At 40.1% G+C, this 18,484-nt stretch overlaps 1 protein-coding gene across 5 annotated transcripts in view; it reads left to right on the top strand.

Moving 5' to 3' along the window:
• Nucleotides 1-18,484, top strand: part of Sec61a2 (SEC61 translocon subunit alpha 2) — a 37,312-nt gene that overhangs the window by 9,576 nt on the left and 9,252 nt on the right. For 3 of the 5 annotated variants that reach the window (XM_006974653.4, XM_042278120.2, XM_076572763.1), the window contains exons 4-12: nt 1,561-1,639; nt 5,074-5,205; nt 5,333-5,442; nt 10,261-10,414; nt 11,290-11,450; nt 11,705-11,902; nt 13,474-13,665; nt 14,390-14,466; nt 16,247-17,302. In XM_006974653.4, the coding sequence (XP_006974715.1) occupies nt 1,561-1,639; nt 5,074-5,205; nt 5,333-5,442; nt 10,261-10,414; nt 11,290-11,450; nt 11,705-11,902; nt 13,474-13,665; nt 14,390-14,466; nt 16,247-16,433 (1,290 nt within the window). In that variant the 3' untranslated portion in view covers nt 16,434-17,302. Of the gene's footprint in view, nt 1-1,560; nt 1,640-5,073; nt 5,206-5,332; nt 5,443-10,260; nt 10,415-11,289; nt 11,451-11,704; nt 11,903-13,473; nt 13,666-14,389; nt 14,467-16,246; nt 17,303-18,484 lie in introns of those variants that run through there. The other 2 variants (XR_013051462.1, XR_013051461.1) reach the window with 1 other exon arrangement.

Here is an 18,484-nt window from a genome sequence, read left to right as displayed (position 1 = left end):
CTCAGTCACTATAGACTTTGAAATTAGCAATATAATTTTCTTTGTGCTGAATCTGCACTGAGAAAGGAATATATGTTTAAGAAGGAGGTATCACTAAATGCTGTGTCTTATATGCGGATTGGCATGGAGATAGAGCCCAGAGATATAGCATGTGCCAGGCCCTTGGTTCTTCCCCACTATGGTAAGGAAACTAAACAAGAGTCCTATCATGGGCAAAATTGAAAGATTTTTTTTCCTCCTTCCTTCCTTCCTTCCTTCCTTCCTTCCTTCCTTCCTTCCTTCCTTCCTTCCTTCCTTCCTTCCCTTTCTCTCTTTTTTTCTTTCTGCTGTTGTTTGTAGTAATACTCCTGCCTCAATCCTCCTATCTAAGTATTGGGATTACTGGTGTGACCCACCAGGTCTAGCTAAGGGCTTTTGTTTGTTTATTTCTCATTAAAAGTTAATGTGTTTCTGAGTGTGTTAGATTGCTCCAAATTCATGGCTATCCTGGGCTACATAGCAAGTTGTGGACTAGTTTGCATTACAGAGAAAGACCTTATCAAAACAACTGGGTGGGAGATGATGTCTTATGATAGAATATTTGATAATTCCTGAAAAAAAATAAGGAAGAAAAAGCAATCATAATCTTACCTCTTAGATATAATCAGTATTTAGCACTTAAAAGGATGTTTTTCCAGTATTATTTTCTGTACTTTTTTTAGTTTTGAACTTATACTGTATACAATTTTGAATTTTAGTTTTATTCCAGAATTTCTTAATACTGGTACTACTGAATTTTAGGCAACATCTTCCTTTGGTGGGAGCTGTTCCTGGGTCTGCTCATTAGGTACCAATATTACCCTGCTCCACCAAGTTGTGACAACCAAATATGTTTGCAACTACTTTTTTCTTTTCTTTTCTTTTTTTCTTTTGAGACAGGATTTCTCTGTGTAGCTTTGGAGCCTGTCCTGGAACTCACTCTGTAGACCAGACTGGCCTCAAACTCACGGATATCCACCTGCCCCTGCCTCCCGAGTGCTGGGATTAAAGGTGTGCGCTATGCAACTACTTTCAAATGTTCTCCTGAAGGGAAAATCATGCCTGATTGAGAACCAATATTCTATTCTTAGCTTGAGGAAGCATTTATGTTACAATATGATGACAATTTCATAGGCATTGTTCTTAGTGGTGGCATACTATTCCAGGTCTATACATCTCCTTGGATCTTAAATCATGATTGTGGTCATTCTAGTTGGTGAATACCCTAAGTTTTGCAAAGTTGTTACATGCCTTGACAAATACATGTGTTAATCTGTTAGGAGTATTTTTTAAATTGTGGTGAAAAAATAACAAAGTTGATATTCTTTGCTACTTTTAAATGTATAGCAGTGTTAGGCATATTCCTCTGTACTTACAGGAGTATTTACTAAGTAATGATCTCTGGTGTTTGTTAGAGACTTTAAAGTAAGCTTGTCTTATTAGAAATCATAAGAAGTAGCTAACAGGCATTGTCATAAGCAAGTGCATTTTAAATTAAGAGCGCCCTTGTCATTTCTTAAAGTGTTTTATATGATGTTTCAGATTCCGCTGTTTGGGATTATGTCATCGGATTCTGCAGATCCCTTCTACTGGATGAGAGTTATTCTTGCATCCAACAGAGGTATGCACTTCTGACCTCCATCCTGCCAGCAAGCATCTGTTTTATAGCTTTATATGGGGGAGCTAGAACAGAAACCCACTGCTTAGGAGGAGAAACCAGCTTGAAATAATGACAACACTGAGTTTATTGTATGTGTTTTGTATGTGTGTGTGTCTAAATGTGTGTGGTCACATATATGTGTATGTACACAGTGAAGGTCAGAGGTTGACTAGAGTCTTCCTCAGTCACTCTCTACTGTATATATTTTTGAGACAGTGTCTCACTATGTAACCCTTGCTGGCCTGGAAATCTCAAGTATCCTCCTGCCTCTGCCTTCCAAGTGCTGGGATTAAAGGTATGTGCCATCATGCCCAACTTACTTTATGTATTGTGGTTGGATCTCTAATTTGAGTCCAGAGCTTGCCCGTTGTGGTGGTCTAGCTAGCCAGCTTACTCTAGACAACTCATGTCTGTATCCTGAGAGCTTGGATTACAGGTGGGCCACCACACCAGCTTGGTGTTTGTGTGGGTGCTGGAGATCTGAACTCTGTACCTAAAGCTTGTGCCCTGAGCTCTACCCATTGAGCCATCTCCTCAACCATATCCTATGAGTTTTTCCTTATTAAAATCTCCTGATTTTCAGCGTCAGGGAGGCCTCTTGAATTTTAGAATTGGTGAGTGCATGTTTGAGGGAAATGCTTTGGCCAGATGGCAGGTTTTTTGGTAGTTTTAGATATAGGAGTAATATTGGTTTATTTACTTATTAAAAGTGCGTGTTTGTATGTATTTTCACACACGTCACAATGAGCATATGGAGGTCAGAGGACAACTTGGTGGAGCTGATCCCTCCTTCCACTTTTACATGGGTTGCAGGGATTGAACTCAGGTTGCCAGGCTTGCCACAAAGCCTTTAATCATTGAGCCATCTCATCAGCACCACCCTCTCCTTTTTTCCCCCCCCAAATTCATTAATAGTTTCATATATTCTGGTTACACTCACCAACCCCCCCCCATCCCTACTAGCCCCATCCTCCCATCAAGTCCCATCCCATTTTCATGTCTCCCCCCCCCCCCCTTTTTTCTTTCTTTCTTTAGTTTATTTTTATATTTATGGGTGTTTTGCCTGGATATATGTCTATGCACCACATGCATGGCTAGTGCCCACAGAGGCCAGCACAAGATCCTCTGGAATTGGAGTTACAGATAGTTGTGAGCTACCGTTCGGATGCTGGGAATCAAACTGAGGTCCTCTGGAAGAGCAGCCAGTATTCTTAACTGCTGAGCCATCTCTCAAGCCATCTTGTTTTTATTTTTGCTTCGTGACCTAGTGGGCTTAACCAGGGCATGGGTGTGGAGCTATCCACTGGAACATGAGTAAGTCACAGTGGCTATATCACTGAGGACAAATGTTCAGTGGTTCAGTATTGTGCAGACAAGCTCTGTATCTGCTGTGGGTTAATGAGTGCCATGGCCATAACATGTACATACTACAGCATTTCACAGCTTTCTTCTTTTTCTGAGATGTTTTCTGAGCATGGGGATGGTGGTGGTAATAGGGTTCTTCCTCTTGAAGGCTGAACATTCAGTCGTCACTTGTTTCTAGCACATTGGCCAGCCATCTGTCTCTGTATAAGCCCTCTTCCCTGTAGAGAGGAGCGACTTTTATCAAGGTTGAGCATAGCACACTGGTCTATGCAGTTGCTGCTTGGAAGGTTTATTATTGTTTCAGTGCATCAACATTTATAAAAATGCATCAAAATATATATGATGCATGTTCCTGGGATGTTGATAAATTTCAAATATTCATCCAGACCTTTTTGTTACATATTCATTTACATTTAAATTTATATGTTCGAAAGATATGATATACATATATACCCAAATCTATATATTCACACATTTATATGTACTTGTCTTTTTTTTTTTTTAAATGTTTTTAATGAGTTACTTCATTTAATGGGCATATTCCAGTATGAGGCTATAATGTAATTTATTTCATCACTGATTCAACAAGCATTTCTTGAGTTATTATGATGTACCACCTGCTAAGTGTAGAGTAGCACATGAAGCAACATCCTGAGCCTCCTAAGGATGTACCCACCTGTGATCTTAGCACTTAGGAATTGGAGGCAAGAGAATTGAAACTTCAAGGTCATCTCTAGCCATGTATGTGGTTTGAGGCTAGCCTGGTGTAAATACCAAGCCTCTGTCAGAGAAGCAAATAGGGTCTGGTGAGATGGTTCAGCAAGGTTAAGGCACTTGCCACCAAGCCTGATGATCTGAGGGTGTATTCCCCAGGACCCACATGGTGGAAAACGAGAACTAAAGGAATACAAGTTGCCCTCTGACCTCCACATACGCGCTGTGTCAGGTGTGAGCCCAGACACACACTTTCTCAAACACTAAATAGTGTAAATAAATAAAAGGTGAAGCCGGGCGGTGGTGGCACACGCCTTTAATCCCAGCACTCGGGAGGCAGAGGCAGGCGGATCTCTGTGAGTTCGAGGCCAGCCTGGGCTACCAAGTGAGTTCCAGGAAAGGCGCAAAGCTACACAGAGAAACCCTGTCTCGAAAAACCAAAAAAAAAGAAAAAAAAAAAAAAAGGTGAAAGGTTTGTATGATCTGAAGAGAAAATAGAGTATAATAAGTAAATAAATATGATAAAATATTAAATAACCCCCAATTTTAGTGTAAGTTTTAAAAACAATGATTTAGACAGAAGTCTTGGAAGCTCTCGCTTTTTCTCTCCCTCTGTCCCTCCCTCTCTTTGCTGGAGATGGAATATAAAGCTTTACATTTCCAAGCAAGTACTCTACCTACACCCCACCTCTGTTTACTTATTTTTTTAAATTTTGTGTTGCTGGTAATTAAATACTAGGGCTTTACATGTTAGATGGCACTCTATCACAAAGCTATATTATATCGCAACAGTTAAAATGTATTTGTGTATGTGCGCTTGCATATCATCGCGTGAATTTAGAGTTTGGACGACAACTTTCAGGAGCGAGTTGCCGCCTTGCACCATGTGGCTGATGGGAGTTGCACTCAGGGTGTTGGCCTTGGTGGCAGTGCCTTTACTAACATAGTCATCTTGCTGGCCCCTGGCCTCTTAGCCTTGACATCTTTTTATTCTGCTCCGAAGCTGGATATTGAACCCAGAGCCTCATGCTATCTACAGCTTTGCTGTACCTGCCAGTCCCAGAAGGTTTCTTTTAAAGAAGACTTAGTATTTTAAGTTTACAATTTATAGAAATTAAAATTATTATGGAATAGCACTTTTTATCCATTGCATTGTTGCTGGTTTGCTAATAAATGATCTTTTATTAATGTTTAAGGAATCAGTGGAAATTTGTTAATATTTAAACACATTTATTAAGTGTTGTTTAGGAGTGGGATGATTTAAATTGATCTGTATTAGGTATAGAAGTTGTTTACTCATTTTCCTTCCTTTACAGGAACATTGATGGAATTGGGTATTTCCCCAATTGTAACATCTGGTTTGATTATGCAGTTGTTAGCTGGAGCCAAAATCATTGAAGTTGGAGATACACCCAAAGATAGAGCTCTGTTCAATGGAGCCCAGAAACGTGAGCAATAATACAATTAAAGAGCTTTATCCAAATTTGAGGATGTTTGTGGGAAAGATGTCCCTATAGCTTTTTGGTTGTGTTGTTTCTTGTCTTTGGTTGTAAGCATGTACTCCTTTTTTGTCAGTATTTGGTATGATCATTACCATTGGGCAAGCCATTGTGTATGTCATGACGGGGATGTACGGGGACCCTGCGGAAATGGGTGCTGGCATCTGTCTCCTTATCATCATACAGGTAAGACATACTGTGTTTTCATATGCTAATACAAGTTCGGTCCCTTTTGTCCAACAGTTCTTTAGGTGAATGGTAGAATCATTTTCTTCTGAGTTATTTTATTTAATTACAATATTATTACTGAAATGACATATATGTTGTTTTGATTTAAAAAAAAGTTTATTCTAATAGCTTCATAGTCTGTTACTTGAAGAGTTATGGATATCTCTCCATGATTGTTCTTTGTTATGCTTTTTCCACATTCTGATGTCTCTGAAATCCTGCTGTATTCCCTCAGTTAACAGTGCATTCCTGCTGTTGTCAGCCAGGTGGCAGTGGTGGGGCACGCAGCACCCTTCTGTGGCTGTCGGCTTGGACAAAGCTGCTGAGATTAGCAGCCTCGCTGTTGGTTACTCTATGCACTGTTGGTATAGTAGATATCTGAGGTTACTTGTTGGCTGAAGTCACCTCGGAAAACCCAGCACGGTGGTACAGACTTCTAGCGTGAGTTATTTGGGAGGCTGCAGGGGAGGAGTTCTTGAACCACCAATTAGAAACAAGCTATGCGACATTAAATTGTTACTGAAATGAAACATGTAGTCTACAGAAAAGCAGCTAAGTCTGAAATACCTAAGTTGTTGTAATAAGATATTTTGTCATAGTTTAACTGGCAGGCTTCAAACTTGGAATCCTCTCTCATCCTGAGTGCTCAGATTTTAGGTGTGTACCAAGGCATCTAACTATTCTTTTCTTCCTTGGTGGAATGCAAAACCATGATGCTCTAAATAATTGTAGTGCCTGCAAAATACCATATATACTCATGTACAAGTGTTCTATGGAGGTATTTATTTATGTATTTACTTGAGACAGTGACATATAGCCTGGACTGGCCTCACACTCAGTGTGTAGCTGAGCTGAGGATGACCTTCAGTTTCTGGTCCTCCGACCCCATGTCCCAGGTGCTAGCATTACCCATAAACCATTATCTGGTTTCTGCAGTACTAGGGATCCAACCTAGAGCTTGTGCATAGTAGGCAACTGCCAGTTTAGCTCCACCCCAGCCCCCCATGGAGTTCCAAAATGAGTATTTTGGAGTAGAACTTTTAAAAGACCAACATATTTTGAGTGTGTATAATGTTCAGAAGAGTTTTTTTCTTTTTAAAGTTTTATGTTAATAAAATATGTCTACTGGGATCCTGGTTACTGTGGAAATTCATTTTATCTATTATATGAAATTAGAATTAATTTAGGGTTTTTCTTTTTTAATAGTTCAAAAGATCAATTTCAGAAAATATTTTTGAAATAGTCTCAAATGCCAGTATTTGAGAAATATGACTATCTCAGATGTGCATAATTTATTTTTTTAAAAAAATAAACCTTATATAGGAAGCAAGTAAAATAAGAAAGAGTATTCAGTGAGCCTGACTCAGGACAGAGAGTTAAATTATCAAGAATCTGTTGACGTGATTAATAAGGATGCCCATCAATGGGTTGTAACTATTTTGTTTGTGCTCTAGGACAGGATTTTTAATGTATTATTGAGTCTTTGGTAACTTGCTGAGGCCTAGTGCATTCTCTTCCAGTATAAGATGTGTTTCCCAAGAGAATAATAGTTCCTTTATTTCTCCATTTACAAATACTTGCTTGACATAGCCATTGGGAGCTGGAGAAGAGAGAGATGCAGAGGATGGGCAGAGAAGAATCCTCTGGACCCTGACTTAGTATCCTTCAGTGCTTAGGGTTTCTTCAGATGCTGGTGCAGGGCTGAGGATGTTATCCATAGAACCTCAAGCTTGGTTTGGTTTCTTTAAAGCAGTGGTTCCCAACCTGTGGGTCATGACCCCATGGCGGGGGTGTCGAATGACCCTTTCACACAAGTCAAATATCAGAAATTCTGCATATCAGATATTTATATTACAATCCATAACAGTAGCAAAGAGTCACAGAATTAGAAAGGTTGAGAACCACTGCTTTTTTGTTTTTGTTTTTGAGACAGAGCTTCCCCAAGTAACAGCCCTGGCTGTCCTGGAACTCACTTTGTAGCCCAGGCTGGCCTCCTCTGTCTTCCAAGTGCTGGGATTAAAGGCGTGTGCCACCACTGCTGCCCTGTGACGACCACTGTTTTAAAGCATTTGCTTTATGCAGCAAATAAAGTTTTATGGTGGTTTTTTTTGTTTTGTTTTGTTTTGTTTTGTTTTTTGTTTTTTGTTTTAATTTTTGTTTTCTTCTGGAGTTGAGGATTGAATCCAGGGCCTTGAAAACACTAAATATACACTACTACAGCAATACTCCCTTAGCATAAAGTAGCCTTGAATTCTTTTTAAAAAGACATTCAGAACTAGTACCAAGCCCTCAGAACATTTTGTACCAGTGTAACTTCTCTGGGACCTTCCAAAAGCTTAGAGTCACGGAATGTAGTTTAGCAGCTCTAGGCTGGTTGGGTGAGGTAGCTTTTACAGCACTTCAGGCTATTTCAATCTTTCTTTTGCACAATCAGAAATCTCATTATTTCTAAGAATGAAATGAGCAAATATGTATTAGCTTTTTGACATAACTTCTGGTATATAAATATCGGTGTTGTGATGAACTCTTTTAGTGTTAATGTATAAAGAAAAATGTCGTGTTTGATTGTTGGTGGGCAGTGACCCATTTGTGTCTTTTCAAGGGCTTGCTAACATTGAGACTATGTGGCTACACTGAAGAGCTATGATTGGATCAGTGTGTGTTCACCTAGAAACATAGGTTTTTGAGAACTGTTTGCATGCTGTTATGGAAGGTATTTCTCACTTTGTTTCTGTTTCACTCACATAGTGCTCTTTCCACTAATTGAATTTGAAATCTAAATTGGGTCTTGATTGAAATTAAAAACTAACTAGAAAGTGTCATTGTGAATGGCACATAGTAAAGGTAAGTATGTTTTGTCAAACTAAGTGGAGCGAGTATGCCTGCCCAAGGTTGACATCCAGTTTACACCCACTCAGAGGTTCATGGTGTGCATTCCACATGTCTGCTTGGTCACGGGTCAGTTCTCACTGGGCTTCATGGAGATGCTGCTGTCATTGTCTGCTGCCTCTTTCATAAGCATACATGGTTTTTTGCTATCTTTTCTCCTAGTCCTCAAATTGCACAAACTATTTCTCATTTAGATTTATTTATACTTTCTTACTCCTCCTGGGAAAAGAGGTCTCATTTTCAAAAGGTATTCATGAACTACTCTGGAGGCCAGCATTATTCTGCACAGGAGACCTCAGTTATTGTAGGACTGCTTGTGTCTTTGGACAGACCATTTAGCTATCAGAACCATGACTGGCTGATTTATGAGTAGGTACTCTCCCCTTCAGTGGGAATGGGTTGCTGTATTTGTGACTGGGAATACTCAACTTGCTCATTACCTAACTGTACTCAAAATAAAACCCAGCCCTAACTTCTCTCTTCCCTTGTCAAAATGTCAAATTTGATTTTCAAACAGAAGAAGGTTCTCATGACCTCTCTTAGGAGTTTGAGAATTATGTCCCTTTTCCAGTTGTTGGATATTCAAACTAGAAACTTTAAAAAGACAAATTAGGCCAGGTGGTGGCGGCGCATGCCTTTAATCCCAGCACTCGGGAGGCAGAGCCAGGCGGATCTCTGTGAGTTCGAGGACAGGCACCAAAACTACACAGAGAAACCCTGTCTTCAAAAACCGAAAACAAAACAAAACAAAAAGACAGGTTTCATATAAGCGAAATGATAGTTAAGAAAACAAAAACAAAAAAAAAACCAACTACAGTGTGTAAGGTAAGCATGCTCAGATGGTATAATGCAGTTTGATGTGTTCATTGACAGGTGATAATAGGTAAAGTATGTAATCAGGGTGGGTTCCTTGATCTGGGAGGAATTGGAACTACTTCCTTGTTTCTGTAGGGGAGTGTAGAGTAGGGAGTCCTGTGAGGTAGTAAGGTTGGGGCTCACAAGCATGCCTTATTTCCCTCTCGATTAGGTTATTCCAGTCAGCCACATGACTGACACTATGGTACATGTTTTTATAATGTATCTTCTCCAAGAATAGCCATAGCTAAAATTAGTATGTTTTCATTTAAAAAAAAAAATGACCCAGGTGGTGGTGGTGCATGCCTTTAATCCCAGCACTTGTGAGGCAGAGCCAGGTGGATCTCAGTGAGTTCGAGGCCAGCCTGGTCTACAGAGTTTAAGGACAGCCAAGACTGTTTGTTACACAGAGAAACCCTGTCTCCAAAAACAAAACAAAACAAAACGAAAATGATGAACTAGAAAACATGGTGAAATCTTAACTTTTCAATGCAATCTTGGTCATAATAAGTATAGCATGAATTTTTATAGTACAAATTGTATATTCAGCTGTGCTCTAGTTTTTGGCTTATTCTCTATGTATTATATTATATAGAAGATATATGTAATACTTTATAAAAAATGTCAATCTTATTCTTATCCCTTAGGGAGTGAAGAATCTCTTTTAATTTTTCTGTAATTTATTTGGCCTTTTACTTACATGGAGGTATTTGTAATATTTTGTTTCTTCCTTTCAAATTCCAAGCTGTGATTATTATTTAGTGCCCCCCACCATGGGCACAATTTAAACACTGTAAGCTGGTGTAAAAAGAATTCTGTGGTGAAATGTTCGCTATGTAATGAGGCAGCAGTCCTTTGATTTTTAGAACTGGCCCAACTAGACTAGAGCAGGTCAGAAGCTGCAGCTGCTGCAGTGGTGAGGAGCCATGCGTAGGTCTGGTATTGGGCATGCACAGACTGTGAAATAGCCATTCGTCTGCCCCTTCCTGAGTTGATTCTTGCTTCCGCTTACGTGCATTTCTTTCCCCACAGTTGTTTGTTGCTGGTTTGATTGTGCTGCTGTTAGATGAGCTGCTACAGAAGGGTTACGGCTTGGGGTCTGGTATTTCCCTCTTTATTGCCACCAACATCTGTGAAACCATTGTCTGGAAGGCCTTTAGTCCCACTACCATTAACACTGGCAGAGGTACATTGCACAGTGACTGCAACTGCACGAGTTTTGCTGGATGTATGCTGAAAATGAGTCAATAATGCAGCAGCACATGCCTGGAGCCACTCAGTTTGCCACCCTAGGGGACCACGAGTGCTAACTGTTAAAACTCAGCGAGCAGAGATGTGTGAAGTATGCAGTAGTAAGTCCAAGAGAGTGCATCCTAACCTCTGCTCGTTCAAAGTTCCAGTGGTTGCAAACAGTATTACAGTTTGGTTGACCTTGCTTAAGCCATTGCTGCCAGAGTCATTTACCTCCCCGATTGCAGCCTTACGGGGGGACAGAAAGGTAGTGGATTACGATTTGGCCGTCCTCTGAGAGCACTCATACCCTTGCCTCTCTAACTGGCTTTGTAATAGCATCTGAGATTTGAAAGATTTCACTCTGTTTTTCCCGCATCCCTTTCCACTTCTTATTGTCATCCTGTCCTAAGTAGTCAATGTCTAACTTTGACCCCAGACTTAAGAAAATAGTACTGATAATTTATTAACCTTCTTGGTGCAGTCAACTAAAGGCAAGCATGGTAGATAAACATACCTGCTCTGATTCTGACATTTTTATTCTGCTTTGCTGCTGCTTTTATTATCCCTAAAAGTACTTCCTTCTTTTCCCTAGAGTAAAGGAGAGGCAAACCTTTATGAGTGAAAATTGCAGATTTATGTTGACACTTGCCTCCATGATAGAACTATGTTTAGAACCCACACACATGGCTATGCCATAAAGCCATACAACATAGATACAATATAGAGTCATAAATTGGTCAGTTGACTCGAGGTTCAAGTTATTTGTTTAGACTTTTGAGGTGACTTTGGAAGAGGCATCCACAGTTCATTTCTGTCTTGATTTCTCAGGTACGGAGTTTGAGGGTGCAGTCATAGCTCTATTTCATTTGTTGGCCACCAGGACAGACAAAGTCCGAGCCTTGAGGGAGGCCTTCTATCGGCAGAACCTCCCCAATCTCATGAACCTCATTGCCACAGTGTTCGTGTTTGCTGTTGTCATATATTTCCAGGTAAGAATGACCTTTTCATTGGTGAAACTGCTTATTGTTCTTGTAAAAGTAATGCTGTTTGAAAGGATGGCATAGTCAGTTTTTCAAGAACCAGTCAACCCAAATTTGAAGGTGGGAAATACTGGCTATGAAATTGGAGAAAAGGGGTCTTTGGGGAGGGGCAGATTTATCGCTGGTTTGTCAACTCTCTGCTGCCACCCTTCCTCTGTCTGCGCCCTGACATGCAGTTCCTCTTCTCTCGACTTCCTTTTCAGGGGTTTCGTGTTGACTTGCCCATTAAGTCGGCCCGGTATCGAGGACAGTACAGTAGCTATCCCATCAAGCTATTCTACACATCGAATATTCCCATAATCCTCCAGTCTGCCCTAGTTTCAAACTTGTATGTCATTTCCCAGATGCTGTCTGTTCGATTTAGTGGCAACTTCTTAGTAAACTTACTAGGACAGTGGGCCGTGAGTATGTTTATTTTTATTAAATATTTAAAATTGGTGTTTTATAGTTGTATTTTCAACTGACTGAGATAGATATTGAAGCATTTTGGAATTTATTTACCTGTACCATTTTGTTATTTGGAAAATTTGATAAATGTTGTAAGAGTAAGATTGGCCAGGTAGTTTTTTCTTTTCTTGAGACAGGGTTTCTCTGTAACTTTGGAGCCTGTCCTGGAACTCACTTTGTAGACCAGGCTGGCCTTGAACTCACAGAGATCCTCCCCAGTGCTGGGATTAAAGGTGTGAGCCATCACTGCCCAGCTGGCCAGGTAGTTTTTAATATTTGACTATATGGAAAGCATTTTCATATATCATTTGAACAGTTTTTTAGGCTAAAAATCAGTGTTGCTTTCACAAAAGTGATTTTTGTTCTATAGTCCTTGTTTAGAGACATGGTCTCACGCTACAGCCCAGGCTGAGGAGGCAGGCTGCCTGCCTCAGTGAAGCTTGAGTGTATAGCCCTGGCTGTTCTGGAACTCACTGTGGACCAGGCTGGCTTCAGATCTGCCTCTGCCTCCTGAGTGCTGGGATTAAAGCCTGATTGTATTCTTTTATTTAAAAAATTTTTTTTTACTTTTATTTTTTTATGAACATTGATCAGTGTTTTGCGTGTATGTATGTCTATATGAAGGTGTCAGATCCTTTGGAATTGGAGTTACAGACAGTTGTAAACTGCCATGTAGGTGCTGGGAATTGAACCCTAGTCCTCTGAAAGAGCAGCCAATGTCTATAAGAGACATCTTATAGCCCCACATGATTGTTTTCTTAATACTGAAAAATGCAATGGTCATCTCTAGAGTTTAAACATTCAGATTCTAAATATAATCAGATTAATTATAAATTGTATTTCTATCCTCCAGATTTCATAGATCTATATTTTTTAAAACTCATTCTTCTGTTAATGATCTGTGCCAAGTGTCTCGCACAAAATAAAGTACATAATTTTGAAGGAATGAAGGATGCAAAGTTAACTCCCTAGATTCTATGGGCTTGTTGGCTGTAGGTGTTTCAAAACATCATGGGCTGGTGAAGTGGCTCAGCAGGTAAAGGTGTTTGCTGTGGAAGTCTAACACTAGTTTGATCCCCAGATTACATGGAAGGATGTCAGGAGAGAACTAGTTCCACAAAGTTGTCCCTTGACCTCCACGTATGCACTGAGCCATACTGCACATACCAACCCACAGGCATCATTTATACTCACATAATAATAGCAAAGCTTCTTTTTTAAAAAGTTAAACCATCATAAATTTTGAAAAACTCAAACATATATATGGTCATGACAGCTATAATCTCAAGTACTCAGGAAGCTAAAGCAGGAAGGAGATCACTTCAAGAGTTTGGGGTCATCTTGGGCAACATAGTGAGACCTCATCTCAAAATGGAGACAAATCTTAAGGTTTATGGTGCAATTTATTGTATGGTACATGCTTAACATTCAAGGCCCTGGGTTTAATCCTCAACAACAAACCAAAACCCTAGTATTCTCAACTAGTCTGGTTGACCATTTGTTCTTTTTTATTCTTGTTTGATAGGATGTCAGTGGGGGAGGACCTGCTCGTTCTTACCCTGTTGGAGGCCTTTGTTACTACCTATCTCCTCCTGAGTCCATGGGTGCCATATTTGAGGATCCTGTCCATGTGGTTGTGTACATCATCTTCATGTTGGGATCATGTGCATTCTTTTCTAAGACATGGATAGAAGTGTCTGGTTCCTCAGCCAAAGATGTAAGTATGTGACTAGTTAAAAATATTATGTGGGGCTGGAGAGATGGCTCAGCCGTTAAGAGCACTGGCTGCTCTTCCAGAAGACCTGGGTTCAATTCTCAGCACAATTCATACTTGTCTGTAACTCCAGTTCCAAGGCTTCTGACAGCCTCACACAGACATACATGCAGGCAAAGCACTAATGAACATAAAATAAAAATTTAAAAAAAAAAAAAAAACCTTTTGTAAAAGTCATAGTATTTGGGTGCCAAAATAAGTTACTTTTATAGTTTTTAGCTTTGTTCATATATTCTTAGACCTGTCCTTAACAGGCTAAAAATTGGTTCTTCTGAACTCTTATTTGGGGCTTTGTGATCCTCCAAAATTCAGTTCGACTCAAAAAACGTTTTCTCTAGTATTCAGTTCCTCTTTACAGAGCTAATACAAAAAAATGCTGAGAGCAGCTTTTAATCCCAACACGCGGGAGGCAGAGGCAGGTGGAGCTCTGTGAGTTCCAGGACACCTAGGGCTGTTAGACAGAGAAACCCTGTCTCAAAAAACAAACACAAATGCTGAGAGTAAAGATGTAAGGTATGGCTGGCATATGCTTGGCAGGACTGAGACCTCATTTTCCCTATGTTTATATGAGCGATACAATGCCAGTGTATAGGCTCTCATATTTTCAGTGTAGCAAGCAACAAAATGTGAGGAGTTTAATTTCAAGTTTTTCTTTCTTCTCGGCCAGGTGGCTAAGCAGCTTAAAGAGCAGCAGATGGTGATGAGAGGCCACAGAGATACCTCCATGGTCCACGAGCTGAACAGGTAAGCTCACAAGGTCATTTCTTAAATCTATAAGGCTCTTTGCTTTATTCAGAGTCATAGTCTTCTACTCTTCACAAGAGAACTAAAATTTAACTAAATCTGAATTGTTCTCCACATAAAAATTGGCCCTTTTATAATCTTCAAAAATTTTTTGAAAATATTTTCCCTTTCTCCCCTCCAGAGTACTCCCCCCACCTGCTATGTCTTCAGTTCACAGCATCTTGCCTCATTTTTGTCACACACACACACACACACTCCTGTGTGTATGTATATATATCTATATATCTATATATGTATATATATACTCATTCCTAAATATATCAGCAGTCTGCTCAGTCTTGATAGTGTTATTTATATGTACATGATTTTAGAGCTGACCATTTGGTATTGGGTAACCAATTGGGGCTCTTCCCCGGGGAAGGCTATCTTCTCCTGCTCTCGGTATTCCTTAGTTGCCTATAGTTGTTTGTCTAGGGTTGGGGCCCCTTCTGTGTTAGCATGTCTACTGGTGTTGTCCTTGTACAGGCTTTGTTGAGGCAGCCTATATAATTTTAAATTGAAACTGTGCTTTCACAGCTCACACTTCAGGGTTAGAATACCGCATAGCAGCAGTTCTCAGTGTCGGCTGGCTGCACATGAGCCACCAAGGACACGTAAAACACTGGTACCCTCACATCCAGGAAACAAGATTTGTTCCCAGGCCTTAGGTATTTGGTGACAGCTTTATTGAGATAATTCATATACCACAGCCGGGCATGGGTGGCACACTTGAGAGGCAGAGGCAGGTAGATCTCTGTGAGTTCGAGGCCAGCCTGGTCTACAGGGTGAGTTCCAGGACAGCCAGGGCTGTTACACGGAGAAACCCTGTCTTGGAAAAAAAAATTCATATACCACTTAATATATCCAGTTGAAATATATAGTCCACATCTTTAACCTGAGCACTTGGGAGGCTCAGGATTGCCACAAGTTCAAGGCCAGCCTGGGCTACCTAATGAGTACCAAACCAGTACAGTGTAACTCAGTTGTGTGTCCATTGCTCATTTGCTCAGCAGTTTCTTGAACTGGCACTAATGTGCCTATCTTCAATTATTTGATGTGGATGAGTGTTTTGCCTCTGTGTTTACATATATGCCTGGTTTGAAATTTATTTACCCTACAAGAGGGAACTTAAAGGATACCTACTTAAGAATATTACATAATTTAGTCAGATGTGATGGCACAGGTCTCTCTGATCTTGAAACACTGGAAGTGGAGGTTGGATGAGTTCAGAGCCAGCCCTCATTACATGAGATCCAGTCTAAACAAAAAACCCTATATTTTAGTCAGGTATGGTAGTTTATCTCAGCACTTGGAAGCTGAAGCAGGTGGATTGCTATTTCTAGGCCATCTTGAGGCTATAGACATGTCTGAAAAAATATACTTTATATACACTGTAACATATATGTACATACAGAGTATATTTTGTATACATACAATATATATTCCATATGTATGAATATATACAATATATACATTTGTATGATAACAAATAATAAATTTTAGTCTAAAATCTAATGATCTGTCCTAAAAATTGCATTGCCTTGCAGGTATTAACGTTTTGAAATCATTGCCTTAATCTCCCATCTGCTGGGTACAGTGTCTCAGTAGTAAGGACCTATTCTGACCAGTTTCTCTCTTTAGAGGGAACCATTTCAAGCATAACTGGAAGTTGCATTGCTTCTAGCTATTGTGTTCTTCCCGTTCCCTCCCACTGCCTGATGAAAGTTCTTTTGTCTTTCAGGTACATCCCCACAGCAGCTGCCTTTGGGGGTTTGTGCATTGGTGCCCTGTCGGTGTTAGCAGACTTCCTGGGGGCTATTGGCTCTGGCACTGGGATTCTGCTTGCAGTCACTATTATTTATCAGTATTTTGAAATATTTGTTAAGGAACAGGCTGAAGTTGGAGGGATGGGTGCTTTGTTTTTCTAAATGTTCATATAGTTCTTTGCGTGTATGAAAGGGAAAATACTTTGACATACTGTTTCTGTCAAACAATGCTGGTTCCCCTTTCTTCCCTCAGTTTGTTTTCAGTGCTAATTGTCCCATTCTGAAATGGGCACCGAGCTAAGCCTGTGTGCAGCATTAGTACCAGCTGCCTTAAAACTGAAGTTTACATTATTTGTTGACACTGTCCATCTAGTGTTGCCCATGATGCTGGGAAGCAGTGTATCTGCTTAGCAAGACAGTGACGTGGATTAGCTTTGCACACAACATTCAGAACACGGACTATTCCCTTGTTTAAAAATAAATGTAGTGCAAATTGCCACTTTCCAGTATTTTTGAGCTTCCCTAATGAGTTATGGAGCATTTATATCTAATGTATATTTTAGATAATTTTTATACTTTTTTAACTCATCGTATCCATGTTCTCTACCCTCCCTCCCCAGCCCCTCTTTATTTGTCCTATCCTCAAACTGCCACTCAGCCTGGATGGGCAAAAATCAAGCATTGAAGTTATTTCTGTCACTGGAAACAATTGCTTCTAATTCCTCTTCTGCTTTTCATTTGTCCTCCCAGTGACAGCCGAGCGCTGTCCAGCTGTATTGGCTATGCCTTCTACTTCCAACAGTCACTCAGTCTGATGCCCCATGAGTACTTTTTCTCCCTTCCCCAAGTCCCTAAAGCAAGATCCAGTTCTCAAGCAGTGTCTGTAGTTGAGTGGAAGTGAACAATGAATAATTCATACTAGGACTGTCTATTACATGCATAGCAGGACCCAAAAGTAAACAGTAGACAATAAGCGTTTATTTAATAAACTGTTGCAGTTGTGTTGGAAAAATAAAGAGATGTGGTATTAAGTGTTCTCTAAGATTATTTCTGTAGGCTCAGTGTATTTTATATGGAACCCATCCACATAGGCTTAAGAAGTTAAATGTAACCATCCTTCAATTCTAAATTACTGAAAGACAGTAGCATGAAGGGTACTCATGGCATATTTGGAAAGGGACAGGCAAAGTGTCTCAAAACATACTCTAGTATTTTTAGAGTACATACTTTATTTTCCAAAAAAAAAATTACCAAATTTAATTTTTAAGTTATTTTCAGAAGTACAGTTTCAGTCATTGATTTCCTTAGTAGGAATGGGAGGTAGGATTGCCTTAGCTTGGATCACAAGTCATAACTATAGAGGCAAGACATGAGTGAAGGTCAGGCACTGGGAAACACCCTGGGGTATTAGAACCCACATTGTGTGTTTTACAAACAAATGCAAAAAGGACAGCTTTTTAAAAATGTAGGCAAATAAACTGTGTGAGGAGTGAAGACCCAGATGGCCAGCTTGCTTGAGTTGACTTCACCTCCAAGGCAGGACTTCTGAGGTGCATAAGTGATACAAATGGTACTAAGGACAAGTCTAGGAGGGAGCTGTCACTGCTCAGCTGCACTCCTAGAGGAAAGAGACAAAGGCCAGGGAGAATGGGACAAATCTTGTGTCCTCGCTAATACCAAAGGCCATTCCCATTGCACCCGGCTCTGGAACTGCTCTATGGAAAGGGTGACTGTGTGGAGCCTGTGTCTTCATTTCAAAGGACGGAAGCAACACCAAGAAATAGAGATCCCGGGGAACTCATGGGAAAAATTAGTATCACTGGAGAAATACAATGCCCATGATTAAAAAAGTTCTTTTTTTTTTTTTTTTTTAAGAGGGTTAGAATCACAGGGAAGGCTACTGTGATATAAAGGGGTGGGTCTTAATTTTCACATTCATTAGGAAAGCAGACTTGGTCTATCAAGTTCCAGAATTATTTCTATCCTTATTTAAGAAGTCCAATATGAAGATTTATATAAAGACCTTACAGTTTTGTTCATAAATACCTGTCGGTGATAACACTTAGCATTGGACTGTACATGGGAAACTGCTCCTGGAAGGTTCCGAGTCCGCCTTGACCCTGGACCCAGCTGCAGACATACTGAGCTGGCCGACCTCGTCATGCTGAGAGTGCTGCTAGTGAACTGCAAGACAACAATCCCTGAGCTGTTGA

The sequence above is a fragment of the Peromyscus maniculatus genome, chromosome 5 (assembly GCF_049852395.1).
Source record: "Peromyscus maniculatus bairdii isolate BWxNUB_F1_BW_parent chromosome 5, HU_Pman_BW_mat_3.1, whole genome shotgun sequence".
Taxonomy (NCBI): Eukaryota; Metazoa; Chordata; class Mammalia; order Rodentia; family Cricetidae; genus Peromyscus; species Peromyscus maniculatus.
This window is presented reverse-complemented; position numbering and strand designations above follow the sequence as displayed.